Source organism: Drosophila montana, unplaced genomic scaffold, assembly GCF_035044405.1.
Source record: "Drosophila montana isolate Dmon_TW-CO22-7 unplaced genomic scaffold, ASM3504440v1 contig_3848_1, whole genome shotgun sequence".
NCBI lineage: Eukaryota > Metazoa > Arthropoda > Insecta > Diptera > Drosophilidae > Drosophila > Drosophila montana.
In genome coordinates this window covers 2,442,534-2,460,545 of record NW_026998720.1, presented here as the reverse complement: position 1 = coordinate 2,460,545, position 18,012 = coordinate 2,442,534, and the positions used below count along the sequence as shown (strand labels likewise).

Below are 18,012 nucleotides of genomic sequence, written 5' to 3'. Positions count from 1 at the left end.
ATCCTTTGTATTCGTCTTTAAATAAATGTAATTATTGCATACAACAAAAACTAAACTATGTTAAGTTTTGACAGTTCTTCAGATCAATTCAAGAATTTCTTCTACTGGCAGAGATCATTTATTTATTTCTATTCTGATTACTAAAAAAATGATATATTCTTGGTTAAATATTTGCCTATCCCTTTGTACCAGAGTTTGCATAACATTTTGATACCCTTAGCCAGTTATGCATAGGGTATAACAGGATATATAAAGCCGATAAGCAGCTGATTGCTCATTAACATCATTGCACTGAAAACTTTTGTGATTTCTCTATTGTTTTTAAAGAATGCACTGAATCACAGCCCGCAGCCTCAAAAGCCACAAACACGTCCCATATATTATTTATAAATACCCTTTCTGATCACAAATAAATACCTTAAGTCTTCTGAACGATTTTGTTGCAGTTTGTTTCAGTTTTGTTTCCTTCGTCGACGAACACGCATAGCTTTTGTCTGCCCACCCAAAATGGATTTCACAGCAGAGTTTGAAAAGTTCTGGGCGTATCTTAACGAATCGGATAATTTTTTGCACATACCTTTGCTCTATGTTGTAATACCCTTGGCTTGTCTCACTCTACTCTTATTAAACTGCTGCTGTTTCTGCTGCCTGACCCAATGCTGCGAGGAGACTGAAGTGCGTTTCGTACCCAGATCTGTCCCCACTTTACCAGCACGTCGCAACACGGCGGATATCATTCGGCCCGGAGTGGACAATAGGCAAACGGCATCCGGCTCCAGGGCTGGGGCCAACGAAACAGACGCCTCTGGTGAGGAGCAGTCCGCAACGTGCGTCGAGCTGGATGAAAACGTTGTGGACCAAGTAAATGCCATGTACAAGAAGCGTAACTATCGGGTGCCCAAGTAAATAAATGTTTTTGTCAAGATATACGAGTTCCTTAAATGCAGCTTAAAGTGTGAAGTGTGAACGTGCCTTGGGTTGCCTTTCGAGCGGTGGGTCATAAATTCTCGCTGGCTGCGCTGTGAAGCTGCTTGTTGCTGACGTTTTCTTTTCATCAACCGCAAATTTAGCATCGCACGGCGCTTTTTGATGGCCATCAGGTGCAGGACGAAATGCGCTAATAAACGGCATTCGACATTTTAACTTAGCTGACATTTTAGTAGACGCGCGAGAGCCAAAGTACCAAAAAGCTTGTGCACAAAGTCAGGAATAAAGATGGCACCGCTGAAAACTAAATAATTAAACAGCTTTAAAAATACATTTAAAAATAGCCCAAAAATAAAAACCATATTAGATCAAGTAACTCTGGACTCCACAGACTCTGTTACCGAAGCTTTACACTATTTTTTAAGACTTTCCGTAATTATTCCAAATACTTAATGAGCTTTGACAAAGGGAGATCAGTGAAAAAACTATTAAAAGACCTAAAGCTTGATTTGTAATGCTTTTTGCGTCATTCGGTTAAAAGCACTGTTACAATTAGCCGCAAGCTTTTCGCTTTCGTGGCTTATTTAGAGAATATTAGAGAATATTGCTAGATCTTATGATAAGGCTGAAAGCACAGTTACACTTCAACGCAAGCTTTTGCAGCAGATAAAATCTGAAATCACTTTTTCGAGCTTTTGGCGAATAAAAATAATAAATCTATTAGACCAAGTATTTTTTAAGCGTAACAAGAATATCTTATTTTTTAAGCGTAACAATAATATTCTTATTGCTTAATGAGCTTTAACAAATACAAATCTTTGAAAGAAGCAATTAAAGCACATTAGAGCTTAAAGCTTGATTTAAATTGCGTATTTTTGAGACTGACGCAAATTGGCACAAGGTTTCAAAGTACATTAAAGTTTTAAATCATTTTGTATAAAGACAAAGAAAAACTATTAATATTAATCATATTAATAATACAAGTTTTACTGAGATCAAATTCTAAAATGATTACGTTAGTTAACCAAAGGTCCCAAAACTAATTGTATCAAAAGATGTGCATTTTGACTGGTAATTTAGTAAAATAATATATTTATATATATACATATATACAATGTAAAAAAATGTTATTTTTATTTAATTTAACTATATATTGAAGATTTTTCTTTTTTTTAAGTATTTATTATATTGTATAAACTATTATTATTTTTATTATTATTATTATTATTTTTATTATTATTATTATTATTATTATTATTATTATTGTTATTATTATTATTATTATTGTTATTATTATTATTATTATTATTATTATTATAATTATTATTATTATTATTATTATTATTATTATTATTATTATTATTATTATTATTATTATTATTATTATTATTATTTTTATTATTATCATTATTATTATTAAAACTGAAAAGAAATTTGACGAACAAAGGTTCGTTAAACAAAGCCTGGGTTAAATAACTTGTTTAACGACTTGTTTAACGAGCCGAACCTTAAAGCGAGGCTTGGCTTTGAACCTTGAACCGAACCGCCGAAATTTGTTGCTTGTTTTGCAGCCATGTTTAATATGCCCATAAGCTAGCCAGAAAGACTGGTTAACAAGTTCTGCAGAGTTTCAGCTATTAATTAGTTTACTAACAATATTAGTTTTGTTTTAAATGAATTGAATATAAGATACCAACAGAGTCTTTACAATTTGTCCACGCTAGCAAATTTTGAATGCAAATTGTAATTAAATGAAATTGGCTAACTTTGTGCTGGTCCAAACTTGTTCCACTCCTTAACTGGTCACCTTACTGGCCAAATTGAAACGCTAAAATAATTTACGGCTCAACTAGCTTCATACCAAGCACACCAAACTTGGCCAACCAAGAGACATTTTGGCCAGAAGGCTGATGTGTTCGACACCAACGAAATGCTCCCAGTTGGAAAATTAGTTTAAAAATACTTTGGCAAAGGACAACATGGAGCACAGCCACAGCTGCTCATCTTTGTTGTTGCTGCTGCTGTTGCAGCTCCTGCAACGTGCCGCGTGCGTTTTGGGTGGCATAAAAATTCACTTTGCCGGCCATTTGCCACGTTCAATAAAGGCTGCCAGAACTTAAGAGCGCCAACGAAGCTCAATAAAATTTCGTGTTTTACAATTTTATTATGTGACGCCTGTCGCGCGTCTCTTCGGCAGCATCAAATATTTAATAAGAACATTTTGGCCAATTGCCAGAAAAAAAAAAACACAAGTCGGGTGTGCCCGACTAGAAGATTTTCTGAGCTGTTCCGCGAGCTGCCGCTAAAAACACTTTTACTTCCTTTTATGTACACATACTATGTGAAATGTATTCTTGAAGAACTCTAATATTTATAGCGTGATATTTATGAAATTTCAGATCTCAAAAATTACATCCAAATGTGTGTAAATACCGAAGTCCAAAACTATGCTCCTTAAATATGCGTTTTTTATAATTATGTATATAAAGCTCTCCTTTGGGAGAAATCCAAAAAGTGATATATTCTGCATCGGTGAAAACTCTAAGATATCCAACATACCAAATTTGGTGTCTCCAGCTCTTATAAGCTCTGAGATATGGTAAAAATAAAGCAATATTCAATATTTCAAGCATCTAGTATATATATTAAATTTATTCTCTATTATTATGGGGTCCGAGAAGCCTTCTGCTCTCCTATTGCATTTGCAAAGTATATCTTTATTCACCACTTCGATAGGTTCAGGGCATAAACAGCCATTGACTATCGCCCACTTCTCGTGCTCTGCAGAGTTCGCAGTCGCTTTTAAGTAATTGCATTTTAGTGGACACACGTTTTATACTTGACCAAACCTTTAAATCATTTCGGCCCCTGCCTCGGCGACCGTTCAATCGTTTCGGTCTGTTCGTTGTTTATCTTGCGACCATAAATTAACGCATTACCAGTGCTGTCTCATCTTGCATTACTCTATTCGCAAAGTTAAGTTGGGTATATTGGTTTTGTTAAATCGTTAACAAGGACTTTTTTAAACTATATTGGTGAGCGGAAAAATCCCCAAATATAAATATTCCCACAGTTCTAGACTGAGAGTTACCAACTTTGTCAGCTACACAAGTTCTCCTCTCAAGAATGAGCCTAGTTGAAAAACATAGTTTTAATGTCACAGTTTGAAAGTAACAGTATGAAACAACAGCTTGAAATCAAAGTTAAAAATACAGTTTTAAAGTCACCGTTTGAAGGTCATTCTTTTAAATACACAGTTTAAAAGTTACAGTTCTTAAACCACAGCTTTAATGTCAGTTTTAGAGCCGCAGAATGAAAAGCAGTTTGAAAGTCTAGTTCAAAATTCGCATTTTAATGTCGGACGTTAAGAGTCACAGTTTCTTTGTAAGTCACAAATTAAAAGTCTGTTTTAAAGTCAGTTTAATCCAATTTATCAGGGAGATAAATTTCGGATGATTCCATGGCTGTGAACCAGATTTGTCATATCTGAGCTCTAACTATTCAATTTATGATAAATTAGATTAAATCGAACATTTTTTCGGCTATTCTGTATCCAGCTAATATGATCGAAGATTTCATAAATGGTTAATAAAAAATTGTAAGGTCGTGCTGAAGCCTGTCCTCCCCAGGCAGTCGTGCTGTGAGAAGAGGATTGTGCAGTCGGCTGCAGCTTATTGCAATGTACCCACTTGTTGTTGTTGTTGTCAGAGTCCCTGTGCCAAAAGCAGGCATCGAACTATTTGCATTTCGACCGTTGCATTAGGCCATGCAGCTGCTGCCGTGAAATTCGTGGCCATTGTGGGGTTTACACAGCGGCCGAGGTTAACCACAATCGAAGCACGAAAAACTCCCTTCTGATCATTAATTGTCCCAAAGAAGTGCGTGTGTGTACGGGTGCTTGTGTGTGTGGATAAAACTTTGCCTTCACATTTTGTTTGATTTAGAACAGAACATTGCCTTCATACACTTGAAACTTTGGCCATGGCCAAGTCAGCCAAGCCAGCCCAAAGAAATTCGGCTCTTTGTCTGCTAATGAGCCAATTTAGTTGCATCGAACGAAATTGCATTGTGTCTGCCCGTCTACGCACTTCAAAACTTGCCCAATGTATCCGGCCAATGCTTTGAAATGTTAAGCAGTTGCAGCTAGGTGTCAAATAGCAGCTGCCAGTTGGGGCATGCAGCATAATGATAGAGGGGGTGGAGGCACAAGGTATTGTGCGCACATATTGTATACATTGCACTCACAGAGGAATTCGGGGATGATATTAAAGTAAAGTGCACCTTTTGCACCTTTTCAATGGTGTTTGGTCTAATCCAAAAAGAAATGCTCAACTTGAATAAATAACTAACACACACAGGAAATTAGCGCAAAAAGGCATAAAATGTACAAAACTACCTTTCACTGAATATAGAGTATTTAGTTTTGAGTCCCAGGCTAGTGTATGGTATAATATTGTCTTTGCCGAAGGCCAGAGTAGCTAGCTAGCTATAAAGAGCAAGCGTTTCATAGATGAGAGTGGCCGACGCGGATTTACCCTAAATGGAGTGCCCAAAAGATACTGTAAGGAATTCTAGCTTACTTCTTATTTACACAAAGAAACACACACAAGCTAAGCACTTTGTGCAGCGGTTGTGCTTGTTCTTTCCACATATCCCCCATCAAAAACGCTCCGGTGCTAGCTGTCCGATTGGTTTGAAATTTTCAGGGCTAAAATGTGAAATACATATGAGCTTATATACCAAAGCCCAAGAAAATATCTATGAATATGCGGTTCCTTTTTTTTTTTTGCACCGAGCACTAAAAATGAAAGACATCGCGTGGCGGGGGAACCTAAAATTGAATATTCGATGAATACGCTAAGATATAAACCTAAAATTGAATATTCGATGAATACTCTTAGATATAAATTGGAGTGTATAGATCTTAAGAGCTACGAGATAAACTAAAAAAATACTAAGTTTCTATATAAATATTTATGATATGGAATCCCATAACTTTTGTGATATATGTTAAAAATCTGGTCTTCTAGATTGATTTTTATAATAACATTATAATACCTTCACTTTTGTGTTTTTTAATTAAATTTTTGAGTGAACGGGAATATATTTTTGGTGTCTATAGCTCATATAACCCTTGAAATTAAAAAAAAAAAAATGAGTTGCATTACTTTTGGTGTCCAAAGTGCGTATACGCTTCAAAATGTCTTCGGAAAACTAGAAGATCCAAAACGACTTTTATTGATTTCTTGGCTATTGATGATTTTAAAAAATTGAGATCCTTTCATGCATTGGGATGGCAATTTAATATTTAAAATTTAAGCAGAAGAAATTATATAAAAAGAATTTATTTACCACTTGAGATCAAGTTTTTTTAAGCCTAACCGACAGCAGATACTTGCGGCAGGCATCCAGGGAGTGTCGTTTCAGATAGCACTCCTGGCTAAAGTACTTGCCACACTGTCCGCACTGGAACTCCCAGCGATGATGACCCATGGTACGCTGATGAGAGCGCAAATTGGAGCTACAAATGGAAAATAATATTATACATTATTATTAAGTGGGTAGCTCACCGATCGGCAAATGACTTCTGGCAGTTCTGCTCTGGGCAGACGAAGGGCTTCTCGCCCGTGTGGGTGCGTTTATGTGCCACCAGCATCCAGGAATGATCGAATTTTTTGTTGCAATCGGCGCAGACGAATTGCTCGCCCGGCTGCTTGAGACGCCGTCGATCCGTTGGCTTCTTGACCAGCTCCTGCTTGATTTGCTCGTTGGGCAACATTCTCGGCGATCTGGTGGACATGACCTGTGCCGTCGCCTGCAGTTGTTGTTCGGCCCGCTTTTGGATATCCGTCTTTTTGCGTCGACCTTTGGCCTTGGTCAGCATTTTGATTCTGCCCAGATTGGTGCCGCCGCTCTTCGCCGTCTTCTTGTCTGCAAATATGCTCAGCTCCTCTCCCGGCAGCTCAACTTCCCATATCGTGTGACTGAACTCACTGCTCGGATTCAATTCAATGTCCATCAGCTGTATATCACCGGCCTCCTCCATGCGCCGGCGCTCCACAATGGGCACATTATCGCCGGCGCGCCAATCGCTGCTGGGCTCCCCACTCCCATAGTGAAATTTCTTGCCGCCGAGCTTGTGCTCTCCACCCACAGATTTCGATGCATGGATGCCTTTGCCTTGGTATACGGGAGGGCGTGGCATGGGCGCCATATTGGGTATAGCTAGACATATGGCTGAAAAATGTACAATATATGTATAGCGTATAAAGATAGCTCTGCACGACTTCGTGCTTTCTTACCTTCATATTTGTCATAGAAGCGTTCGTGCTTTTTATTGTAGCGATCGGAGAAGAAACTACGAAAAAGTTTGGGCATATTTTATTGTTTTCGATATTTTCAAATGGCACTTGTTAAGTTATTTACTTGAGCTCCTGTTTTTAATGACAACTGCTGTGGTTTTGACAAGTGACAAGGCTTTTAGAGCTGCCAACCTTTAAAATGTTTCGATTTAAAAGCATTTGAACAATAATTTGATTTATTTAATTTTATTTTAGTTTTATATAACGGGAACCTAGCTTCGAATACCAAAAATCAAAAAGGAAAGGAATCAATTTGATATATTTTTTTTTAATAACTTTAAGCGATTTGTAGTTTCTTGTATAGTTATATATAATACAATTATTTTTGTAATTATTTAACTTTTTTATTTACATGTTCAGTGCTTTGCATTTTTACCAGTGTGAAGTGCAGTGTTGCATAGTTCTAAAAATGAATTGTTAAGTACTGCAATATTTTTTTTGTTTAAGGGCAAACAGATGCGGGAATTTTTAATGGATTAAGAAAAATGAGAATAATCAAATTCTTCGGAAGTATGTGGAGCGAATGTGGTTTCAAAATGTTAACAGTTGCAGTTTCTATAAAAAGTATTGGCAATATTTGCATTTTGATAAACGTTATAATATTGAGAATAACAGCATATTTGCAACAATTATTAAATGTGTGATAAATAAGATAAAGGAGTTAAGAGAAAGATAAAAATAAATGTATTTAATTCATTTACAATAATTAGTGTTTTGAAACTGTCAAAGTGTTGCACATTTCCATTAAAAGAAATGTCAAACAAATCATTAGAAATAATTATGAAATAAGTAAAAATAAGGTAACAATAAATGTATAAAAACAATTAAATAAGTAAATAAGGATAATGAAATATGTCATTAATTAACTAGATCTGCAAAATGTTAATAACAAAAGAATCGAGCAAGTATGTTTTTAAGTGACCTTTGTGTGATATTTTAAATTCAAGTAAATTTAAATTCAAAAAAGAAAAAATAGCTTAAAGTCAATCTATGCAGAAGTTTAGTTTATTTCCTTGCAACCTGATTGGCTTAAAGCCGCTGGCTAAGCATTTCCTTAAACTGGCCTTCATGAGGCCACTTAAGACGAAACACTTAAACAATTTTCTTGTTAAAATTTTTGCACACGATTGCCATAGGACATGGAACAAGGGCTATAGAGCAGCGGAGGGTTAGGATCAGAGTGCTCATGAATGTGGTGTACAATAAAATTAGTTTGCTGGGCTAGCTTTGTGTGTGTGTGTGGGTGTTGGTGTGCTTGTGCGCGAGACATGCAAAGACGGTTGCAATTTGCCTGTAATCCTGCTGCTAGAGGTTGGTTGGCAGCTCTGCCTCAAACAAGAAGGTAGGGGTATCCACTAGAACGCTTTAAGCATCGAAATTGAATTGTGTATTTGCAGTTGGTCTTAAGCAGCACTTGGGCGCTGCCTTTAGTAAGCACTTAAGATCCTGCATTGTGCGAACAATTTTCAATTGTTTGGCAGTTTATGTATTATTTATTTGCGTTTTTATTTGTGTGTTTTAAGTGTGTTTTGTAATAAAAGCCGGAAGAAACATAAGACTTGTTCAACAGCTTTATTTCATTTATTTGGCACTTTATTACCCACGTTCTGTAGTTGTTGTCTGCTGCCGTTAAATGGCTGCAAAGGCCACAAAATATTGGCCAGCAAATTACTTGGGTAATTTTAGATGCAGCAGCCTTAAGTATGACCTACAGCATATATAGTCAAAGATAACAGAAGCAATTTGCCAGTTAAACATTAATTCATTTTGACAATTGCAAACTTACTCAGCTGTTACCCAATCCCCTCTTCTCCTTTTTTTTCTTTTTGTACCCTCAACTTGTTCAATATGTTTAAAAAGGGTATAATGGATTTGTGCACATGTATGTAACAGGCTGAAGACGGCATGTATAATAAAGATCTAGCCATGTTTTCGTCAGTCTGTTTATCTTTGTGATCCCTTCGATCTCGGAAACTACATAAGCTAATGACTTTAAATTTAACATATATATTCTTCTATAACATACACAAAATAAGATTAAAAATTTTTCTCTTCCATATCCTTTCCCATTTTCAAATTCCAATCAATATTAAGACATGGTTTTTAGGAATACCTCGGAAATAATTAAAGCCCCGAAACGAAAGCATTGCTCATAGTGTGGATTAAGAGTAGAAGAAACTTGTGGCATGTGTATATAGAAGTTAATATTATATTTTAATTAATATTTATTTTTATAGATATTTATTGTTTTTATTTACTACAGAAGATAATAAGGAAACCATATTCCATAGTGCGGATTAAGGAAAGAAGAAGCTTGCGCCATGCATGTGTGTGCGTATCCGTATGCTTGTTTGTGAGTGTGTTCATATAGATGATATATAGGGTATCTTCTAGTCAGGCACTTCAGTCTAGAACACTCACACTAGTTTATCTCTTTTTAAATGCTTATAGAAGTATTTTGTATCTGCACATTTCTCATATTGTGTGTGTGTGTCTGTGTATTTCATAAATTTTTATTTGCTCTGTGCGTCTAACGACAAAATCGCATAAATGTTTTCGACTGTCAACAAAGGCTCAACATAAAAGCGACTGCCAGCCCAATGAAACGATGCTTTCTCTGAGTCGCTCCCACTGCATGTGTGTGAGTGTGTGTTTGGGTAGGAGTGTGCGTGGGTGTGTTTGTGTCAGTTGGACTATTAAAAATCTATTTGAAGTACATTGCAATTGCGTTTGTCTTGGCACAAAACAGCGCACTTTATTGCAGATTCAAGAAAAATTATAGCATACTTTTGGGCTGGCTATAAAGAGCTGTCTCTAGCCATTCGCCAACTGCAACAAGCCAGGAAAAATGTAATGAAAAAGCATTTGCCTGACAAAATGTGTTTTGCATTTTTATGCACTGTCAGAATGCCGGCCACTAATTTGCAAAGGCAACAAACAGAACGGCAAACAAACGCCGCAAATGAGTTGTTGAGCTCGGGACAATCAACAGCCACATTTTTATGCAGGGTATTAGCATTTGTCATTCTGTTCGGTTCTCGTACAAAATTAATATATGTATGTATATGAATATCAGCTGTTGTATTCAATATAAGGTAATGGCTAAGACTTGTTAAGCCGGCAAATCGAGAGGCTGCTGCGTGTATCTTCCCTCTTTTCTACGTTTTTTTTTTCTCGATTCTCAGCCTTTTCTTGCTTTTACTGTTTTGTGATCTTTCTTACTCGTTTTTGATATTTTGCAGTATTTACTCATTAATATAAGAATTTTGTATTTTCTCTTGTGCCTTTCTGTTGTCTTTACTTATTGCGAAGCTTTTATATTTATGCACTGTATATAAACCGAGGCATTATCTCTATGTAGAGTATATATTTATTTTTCTTAGTTTTTATTGTTTTTTGCTCTTTTTGTACCTTATTTTTAGTAATTTTTGTGCAGCATTTACCAATTAATATAACAATCTTGTTAGTTCCTTTGTGGTTTTCTGTTGACTTTACTCTTTGAAGAGTTCGTGAAAGTTTTATATTTATGTATTGTTGATCAAGCGAGGCATTATCTCCCTAAAAAATATATATACACGTTTTATTGGCATGCCTAATCAATCCAGCCACCCGCTTGGTCGACTATAGAATAGCTATACTATACTTAGATTTTGCAATATTCTTAACTATATATTTTTTATTATTTGTATTTTTAAATCAATGTCCTAATTTTTGGTACATGAACATTTTAACATTCTATCTTTGTACTCCTAAAGTTCACACAAGAGATCTTAACGAATGCAATGCAAACTTTCAAAGCTGGTAGCCCAATTATAGGCTTTACAGATACATATAGATACTTATATATAAACATATCTGAGTAAATCTATCGAATTTAAGGAACATATATAAATGTTTATAAATATTAAATATTTTAGATTATTTTACAACTGGGCTACAGAGCATCTACCAGTGAAACCCTCTCGGCAAAGGCTTGATTATATTTTTTTCTACCCACACAATTCACAGGCACGCGTTTTACGTGCGTGCGTGGCACAAGGCTTATTAAGAGCTCGGTTGTCAGTTGTTAAAGCTAGTAGCCGGTTTAAGCAGTGATTGTGTTAAAAAGCAGAACGTAAGCCAAGTTAAGCCGAGTTGAAAGTTTGAAACGCAATAAATGCGTCTCGTTGCTCCCAGATGGCCTTTGGCCAAGATTGCATTCAAATTTTGTCATCAACATATAAATGAAGTATGAATTGGAAAAACGAGCCACGTTACGGCCAATAAATCTGTACGGCAGCAGAAGCCATGTCTAAGGGAAAACACACATCAATTGGTCCATTCGTCTGTTGCATATTTTCCATTTGCAAAAGTAATTACTTTAGCTGAGCCCAAAGAATTGCTTTCTTGCGACAGCGCATAACTCCATATTTGATAAATTACTTAAAAAATTGCAAATTTACCGCTCAGATTTAATATTCAACAGATACCAACGAATATTCTTTATGAAAATATATAATTTAATCAAATTGTGTGTGTGTGTGTGTTTGTTTGGGGCACGACACGATAACGACCCGGTTTGCCTGCAGGCGTTGGCAAATTAAATTTGCATGCCGCAATTCTATGCAACAAAAAAGTGTCAAAGTCCGAGCTCGTGTCGAGTTATTTACTAAAGAAAAACACACACAATTGTTTGTAGCATTTGTGGCCTGGCCACAAAATTTGACCATGCCCTCGCCACGCCCCATCAAGGTAGCAGCATAAACAAACTGCGACATAGGCAAATAGAACTTATTTTTGTTGTGCGAGTAGATTTGAAAATTTGTTAATTTGCGCAAAAGTTTGCATTGCTATTCCACTGGCGACGTGTGTGGCATAAGCCAGTGAGTGAGCCCAATTCGGGGATATGAGCGCGTGTGTCGTGTCCATTCCTACGTGACACGAAAACGATGTATTCGTGTTCAATAATTGTATACTGCGTATGTTAAACACGACTCAACACGATGAAACATACCTGAACACGGCCATGGACTGAACCTAAAGCCAGAATTGTTGAATAAAAAACAGCCACATCCGCTACTAAACCGAATCATATATTTAATTAAAGCAGGTTTGGTTCAGAAGATTATTTTAATTTTTCCTTTTCGAAATAATCTTAGAACTTTTGGAGGCTTTTGACATTGTGCTAAAGACAGTTTGTACATTAAATACTCAACGCAATCAACTAAAATATAAAATAATATAAAGTTAATTTATGTTAAACAAAAATTATTCTATTGCAAATTGAAAGATCTAAAGTTCGAGTCGTGAGTTAAGAGATGTGGAAATCTGGTTCACAAACCGAACCTTAAGGCGTGGCATTGGTTTGAACCGAGAACCAACTTAAAACTTATATTCAGCCTTAATTTGGCATTAAAAATGTGAATTTGGCTGACATACAGGTATATATAAAAAAACATATACTGCAAATATTTATTTAGCTGGCTCGAGGTACAGAGTTTATTTTATTAAAATCGAAAATGAAAACAATTTTGTATTGTCTTGCAATATATTTCCTTTGCGCCTCGGCAACAGTCTTCAGGTCACTAACACAAATACATGCAAAAATTAACAATCAAGTAATTTAAATTAAATTACTAATTAAACATTTTAAAAAAATACATTATTTTACACGTTTACGCTCTTTGAAGTGGAGGTTGAAACTGTTTCATCGTTCAATAGGTGTCTGTACAAATGGAACCAACTTTATTTTTTTGGTGTCATAGTTTTTAAACAGAGTTTAATAACATTCTTTTAAAATACTTACCATTCAAATATATAATTTATATTATAGGTAACTAAAAAAACGAAACTTAATATTAAATTTTGAATTGTATATTTCTGAAGTAAATATGTCAACAATTTTTATAGTGGCTGTATGTGATTTATTGTTCGTGCTGAAAAAAAGTCACGACACGCGCTCTTCTCCAATTCAAACTCAGGCTCAGCCCGACGGGCCTGTTGCCTGGACCGGCGATTATGCGATTTGGCTGGATTCGGTCGAGTTCCGAGTACTGGGTTTGGGTTTGGGGCTAACCACTTTGCTGTAATTAATGAACACAACACATATTTGAATTTCCAAATAAAGGCATTGCCGAAATACGCACAGTCGAAAGTACGTACAGGATTTACACTGCAATTTGCATTGTTAAAACAACAGTTCTTAAAATCAAAGTACTTTATGATACTATTTCAATTGATAAAATAATTTTTTTATTTGTTAACGTTATCTACTTTTAAACAATATTCTTCGGATATTGCATTTTAATAAGAGCTCGCAGACAATTTCTTAACAAATTTGTATATCCAGCTGTCAACATTTGAGCAAAGCTAGAAACTAGCTATATTTTTCTAACACGTAGCTCCATTATGGGTCTATTACTTGCCCAAAATGCAACAAGGCACTGAGTTGGCCAATTCGTGCTAAGAAATTGCAATCATAAATAAAACAGGCAAGTGCTCAAGATGGAAGTTCCCGACTTGGAGTTACTCTGCACTCGGTGCAGAACTGTCGCTATACGGATCTTCTTCTAGACACACAATCTGGACAATTTATTCTTGATTTCCTTCGGTGTCTACAGTCGTACAATTATGAACTTTTCAGGAAAGCAATACAGCATAGAAGTGAATACTAAGGCCAACATCTTCAACTTTCAAAATGCGTTGCTTTTTAGGTCTTGAGCAGAATGGAAATATTCGGGATCTACATAAACTCTTACATCCCAAATTTAGTATCTTTAGCTTGTAAGCTTTTAATATATGGTTAAAAAACAAAATGTTGATATAGATTTTTGATCGGTTTTGCGGCAACGAGCCAAGTTATCGGTAGTATGATAAATTCTCGTTTATGCACCAAGAGAACTTACTTTTAAAATATCTACTGCCTCTCTCTCTTTCTCTTTTTCTATCTCTCCCGTTCTCTCTCTTTTCACGACGCTTTTTCCACACAGCCGCACAGTCGGACAGGCAGGAAGACAGACAGAAAGACAGACATGTAGACAGGCAAATGGCTATGGCTAGATAGACTCAACAGCTGCTGCTGATTAGGAATATATATACATAATAGGCAAGGAAAAGCTTCGACTGCTTGTAACATACCTTTGCACAAAACCATCATTCCCATTTCAATGGCTTGAGGGTATAAATATATGACAGCATTCGCACGCCCTGGCTTTATCTCTCGAGTCGAAGTTCGGTCCATAAAATGGCCTCGATGCCATTTTTGGCATCAATGCAACATGACAAATGTTTATTTGTTGTGAGTTCCTTATTGTTGTTGTTGTTGTTGTTGCTGTTGTTATTGTCCACTGTACTTTTGCATCATTTGTATGCTGTTTGGGATTTGCCTGGGCGATAACTTATAGAGTGCACGTAGCCAATATATTTGTACAAATTGTGGCTTTAGCTCGTTGTTAGCGGCGGGGGCTGCTGTCAGCCGCATTGGCATTGAGTTTGGGGTTAATCGCTGGTAATTTACACTGCAATCATTTGGTTTACAGAAAAACAAATAAATATTAATTGAATAATGCAGCAGAGCACACGCTTCATATGCGAATTTTTACAGCTGAAAATATAATTTCCATATCAGTGGAATAAAGTGAAGCATTTCCACTTGACAGCATCTAAGCGCATTTGAATGAGATGCAGAAATGGGCGCGTCTTGTGTTTAAAGTCGTGACACGAGCACGTTGGAAACATAATGGATAACACGATTAGGCTTTTACATAATAAGCATAATTAAAAAAAATATTTAATTAGATAAGATAAAATAGATAATGCATATACATATACTATCCAATACTAAGGCCAAATGCACTCTATGAATATTTAATAACAAGATTTTAATATTTTTTTTTTTAAATATTTAAAATTGATATGAATAAATATTTAATATTTTAGAAAAATGTTAAAAATAATTGTATGAATATAAAAATGTTATTCTTATAACCTTTGTTTAAAGCAGTTTCATATTTGCTTATTATTTTAGTTTAATAAATATAAATAAAATTTGTTTTGAATGTTAAAATGTTCTTCAAATGTTGAACAGTGGAAACACTTAAAACAGCGCATGTATAAAAAATAGATCTGTATCCTGTGTGTTTGTGTGTGTTTGTTTATTGCATTGCTCATGGTAAAGAAATATGCAATGCATATGCAAATTTAATTTACACACAGGCACACTCAGTGCACACATACGCATACACAACGCACACACAGAACGCCTAGTCAAAGTCGTAGCATACTTTTCAGCGCCGCTGGGCATTAAAAAATGAATTCTCTTCAGCCAGGCGGCGTTTGTGTGTGTGTGCGTGTGTTTATTTAAATAAAAATAATCACACATGCAAATTAATAAATTCAGTCTCTTCTGTGGGCGGCACATGCAACGCGCGTACCATTCAAATCAAAAATGTTGGCCATAAATAAAATAATCGTATCCAAGGCCTTGTTTAATTTTTTTAGTATTAGTTATGCGTTGTGGCACGAACAATAAATGCTTTTTGTTTATGTGTGCCGCAAATCTGTTGCGCATTGGTTTTTGTTTATCGGACAAATAATTTATTGGCTGGCATAAAAAAAGAAGCTATTGAGGTCTTAGTTAGGCGAGCCGATTTATCAATTTATCAATTTGTCACTTTAAACCTTGGTTGTGCGGCGGCAATTTATACTTTTGTTTATTTTCGTATTATTGTTATTTCGCAATTTATTGTATGGTTTGTTAAACAATAAAAATAACTGTTAATTTACATGCCATAAGTGTCAATAGGCCGTTGGCCATTTGTAATTATGGGCAGCAGATTTACTTGGTTTCATAATTATGGTTTTCTCTTTGTTTTTTATATACTCTTACAGAGGGTATTGTGGGTTTGTTATTTAATGTGTAACGAACTGAATAAGATACGTTAGATCCCCATTAATTATATATGTATGTTCTTGACCAGCATTAAAGACGTCCATCTCTCTGTCTCGTCTGTTTCAATATAAACTAGACTATGCCGACAACTAATGTGTCGGAACCGCCCGGATCGTACTACTATATAATGAATCTGACTTTTAAATACTTGAACATTAAGTATTTGCAAACTAGTTTCCGTTTTTTTGTAGCCGGAAATAGAAACGTTTGAACCGGCCGAAAATTGAAAATTGGAGGAGTCCGAATGCGGAGGAGATTGCAGAGGTCTTATCCAATTGGTCCCTCAGATCTATTTACGTAACCAACCTATTCTTGTTAATTTTATTTTGTTAGACTTAACTGTAGAATAAGTTGTGTTTTTATTTATTCATATAAGTTTAATTTAAACAATTAAAAAAAAAAAAAAATCAATGAAAATTTAAGAAAATATAAAAAAAAATTGTAAGTAGACAGATTTTGTTTTTCAAGAACTCTTGTCCAAACTTGGCATTCACGAGTTCTACCAATTATCAATATCGGCCTACAATATCATAAGGCCCTTTATGGTATATCTGTCTGAAAAAGATTTTTTGTGTTGAAAACTTTCCGGTTTTTCAAGTTATCAAATTGACCAAACTTATCAATTATGAACTTCCCTATTCTTGTCACATTTATTCAGACCCGTAAGCTATATGTTTATAAGTGTATTTGAGTTTCGTCTTGTCATTGATCGCCTTTCTTTCTTGCTTTTATTTTGTATGGTTTATATAAAGTTTTTTTTTTGTTTTTTTTTTTTTTTAAATGGCACAAAGTACTTCATAAAGTGCATTGGCATGCAAATTACGTTAAGCTCATGAATTTATAATTTAATGAAGACACTTTGTCGCCATAATTGGTCGACAACAACGCGCGATGCGGCCATAATATTGTTGTTAATTTAATAAATGCGATACAGCGATTGCAGCTCCGAATGCGCTGACTTTTTTCATATTTATTTATTTATTATTTTTACATTATTGTCGTGTGTGTATCGTCGAAATATACGTACTTAATTATATTGCACGTTTTCGTTTTTTTTGTTTTGTTAAATTTTATTGGCGAAAAGCAATTGTGGCTTGGTGTTGCCTTTTTATGCACAGCCGCAATCATCGAGCGGCCAAGGATTAAGATGCACGGCAAGAGGATGCAAATGCAGTGACTCGAGTCACTCTGCCTTTATCCTTCACTCTGCACTCTTAATCTTTATCAGTTGGTTTATGCGTATGCGATTTATGTACTTGGAAATTTGCAGCAATTCTGAAGGATGATCGTAATATTGTACGAAAATACGTTTGAAGAACTCGAACTGTACTTTTGAATAAATAAATAAATGTGAAGATAATTTTATGTTTAAAGACATGGTGTTTTACAACTGCCTAAAATTAGTCAAATGTCAAATATACACATGAGATAATAATAATTACCCATTTTACAGCACTAAACCATGTATCAGCTAAAACTGATTTACTTTTAAAAGCACTTGCCTATGTATTGGATAATTGTAATCTATTTATAAAATAAACATAATCAGCTAACAAAAAGGGTAATAATTATTTTTATTTTACAACACTAATCCACGATTAAGCTAATTAATATAAACATTTTGTTGCACTCATCTATGTATTGGCCAATTATAATCTAATTATAATCCAAATATAATCAGCTGAACCTATTTGGTAGGTAATATTACACATTTTACAACATGTTTTTGATAATTAAAATTAATAATATTTATAAATTTTTAATAAATATTTGAAAAAATAAGTTGATACGTGG

At 35.1% G+C, this 18,012-nt stretch overlaps 2 protein-coding genes and 1 long non-coding RNA gene across 4 annotated transcripts; 1 reads left to right on the top strand and 2 right to left on the bottom strand.

Moving 5' to 3' along the window:
* Positions 1-477: 477 nt before the first annotated feature.
* LOC135438636 (uncharacterized) lies at positions 478-1,198 on the top strand. The gene is made up of 2 exons (XM_064697010.1): positions 478-992; positions 1,071-1,198. Exon 1 carries the CDS (start codon positions 508-510, stop codon positions 904-906), a length of 399 nt encoding a protein of 132 aa, XP_064553080.1. The 5' UTR covers positions 478-507; the 3' UTR covers positions 907-992; positions 1,071-1,198.
* A 5,008-nt stretch (positions 1,199-6,206) lies between these two features.
* On the bottom strand, positions 6,207-7,388 carry LOC135438415 (zinc finger protein 213-like). 2 transcript variants are annotated; one of them, XM_064696737.1, is made up of 3 exons: positions 7,230-7,388; positions 6,498-7,164; positions 6,207-6,448 (listed from the first exon to the last, which is right to left on the bottom strand). In XM_064696737.1, exons 1-3 carry the CDS (start codon positions 7,303-7,305, stop codon positions 6,289-6,291), a joined length of 903 nt encoding a protein of 300 aa, XP_064552807.1. In that variant the 5' UTR covers positions 7,306-7,388; the 3' UTR covers positions 6,207-6,288. The 2 variants fall into 2 exon arrangements, with proteins under 2 accessions (XP_064552807.1, XP_064552808.1); XM_064696738.1 differs by having other exon boundaries at positions 6,207-6,426.
* Positions 7,389-13,149: 5,761 nt separating this feature from the next.
* On the bottom strand, positions 13,150-17,613 carry LOC135438598 (uncharacterized). Its single transcript, XR_010437905.1, has 3 exons — positions 17,246-17,613; positions 14,406-14,785; positions 13,150-13,351 (listed from the first exon to the last, which is right to left on the bottom strand). It is a non-coding gene; the product is annotated as an uncharacterized LOC135438598 (long non-coding RNA).
* Between the last annotated feature and the right edge of the window lie 399 nt (positions 17,614-18,012).

Bases quoted from the DNA above. Each gene is read 5' to 3' on its own strand.
- LOC135438415 (XM_064696737.1), bottom strand. From the start codon at position 7,305: ATGCCCAAACTTTTTCGTAGTTTCTTCTCCGATCGCTACAATAAAAAG. The intron at 7,165-7,229 runs GTAAGAAAGCAC...TACATTTTTCAG, and splicing joins CTTCTATGACAAATATGAAG to CCATATGTCTAGCTATACCC. The intron at 6,449-6,497 runs GTGAGCTACCCA...TTCCATTTGTAG, and splicing joins CAGAAGTCATTTGCCGATCG to CTCCAATTTGCGCTCTCATC.
- LOC135438636 (XM_064697010.1), top strand. From the start codon at position 508: ATGGATTTCACAGCAGAGTTTGAAAAGTTCTGGGCGTATCTTAACGAA.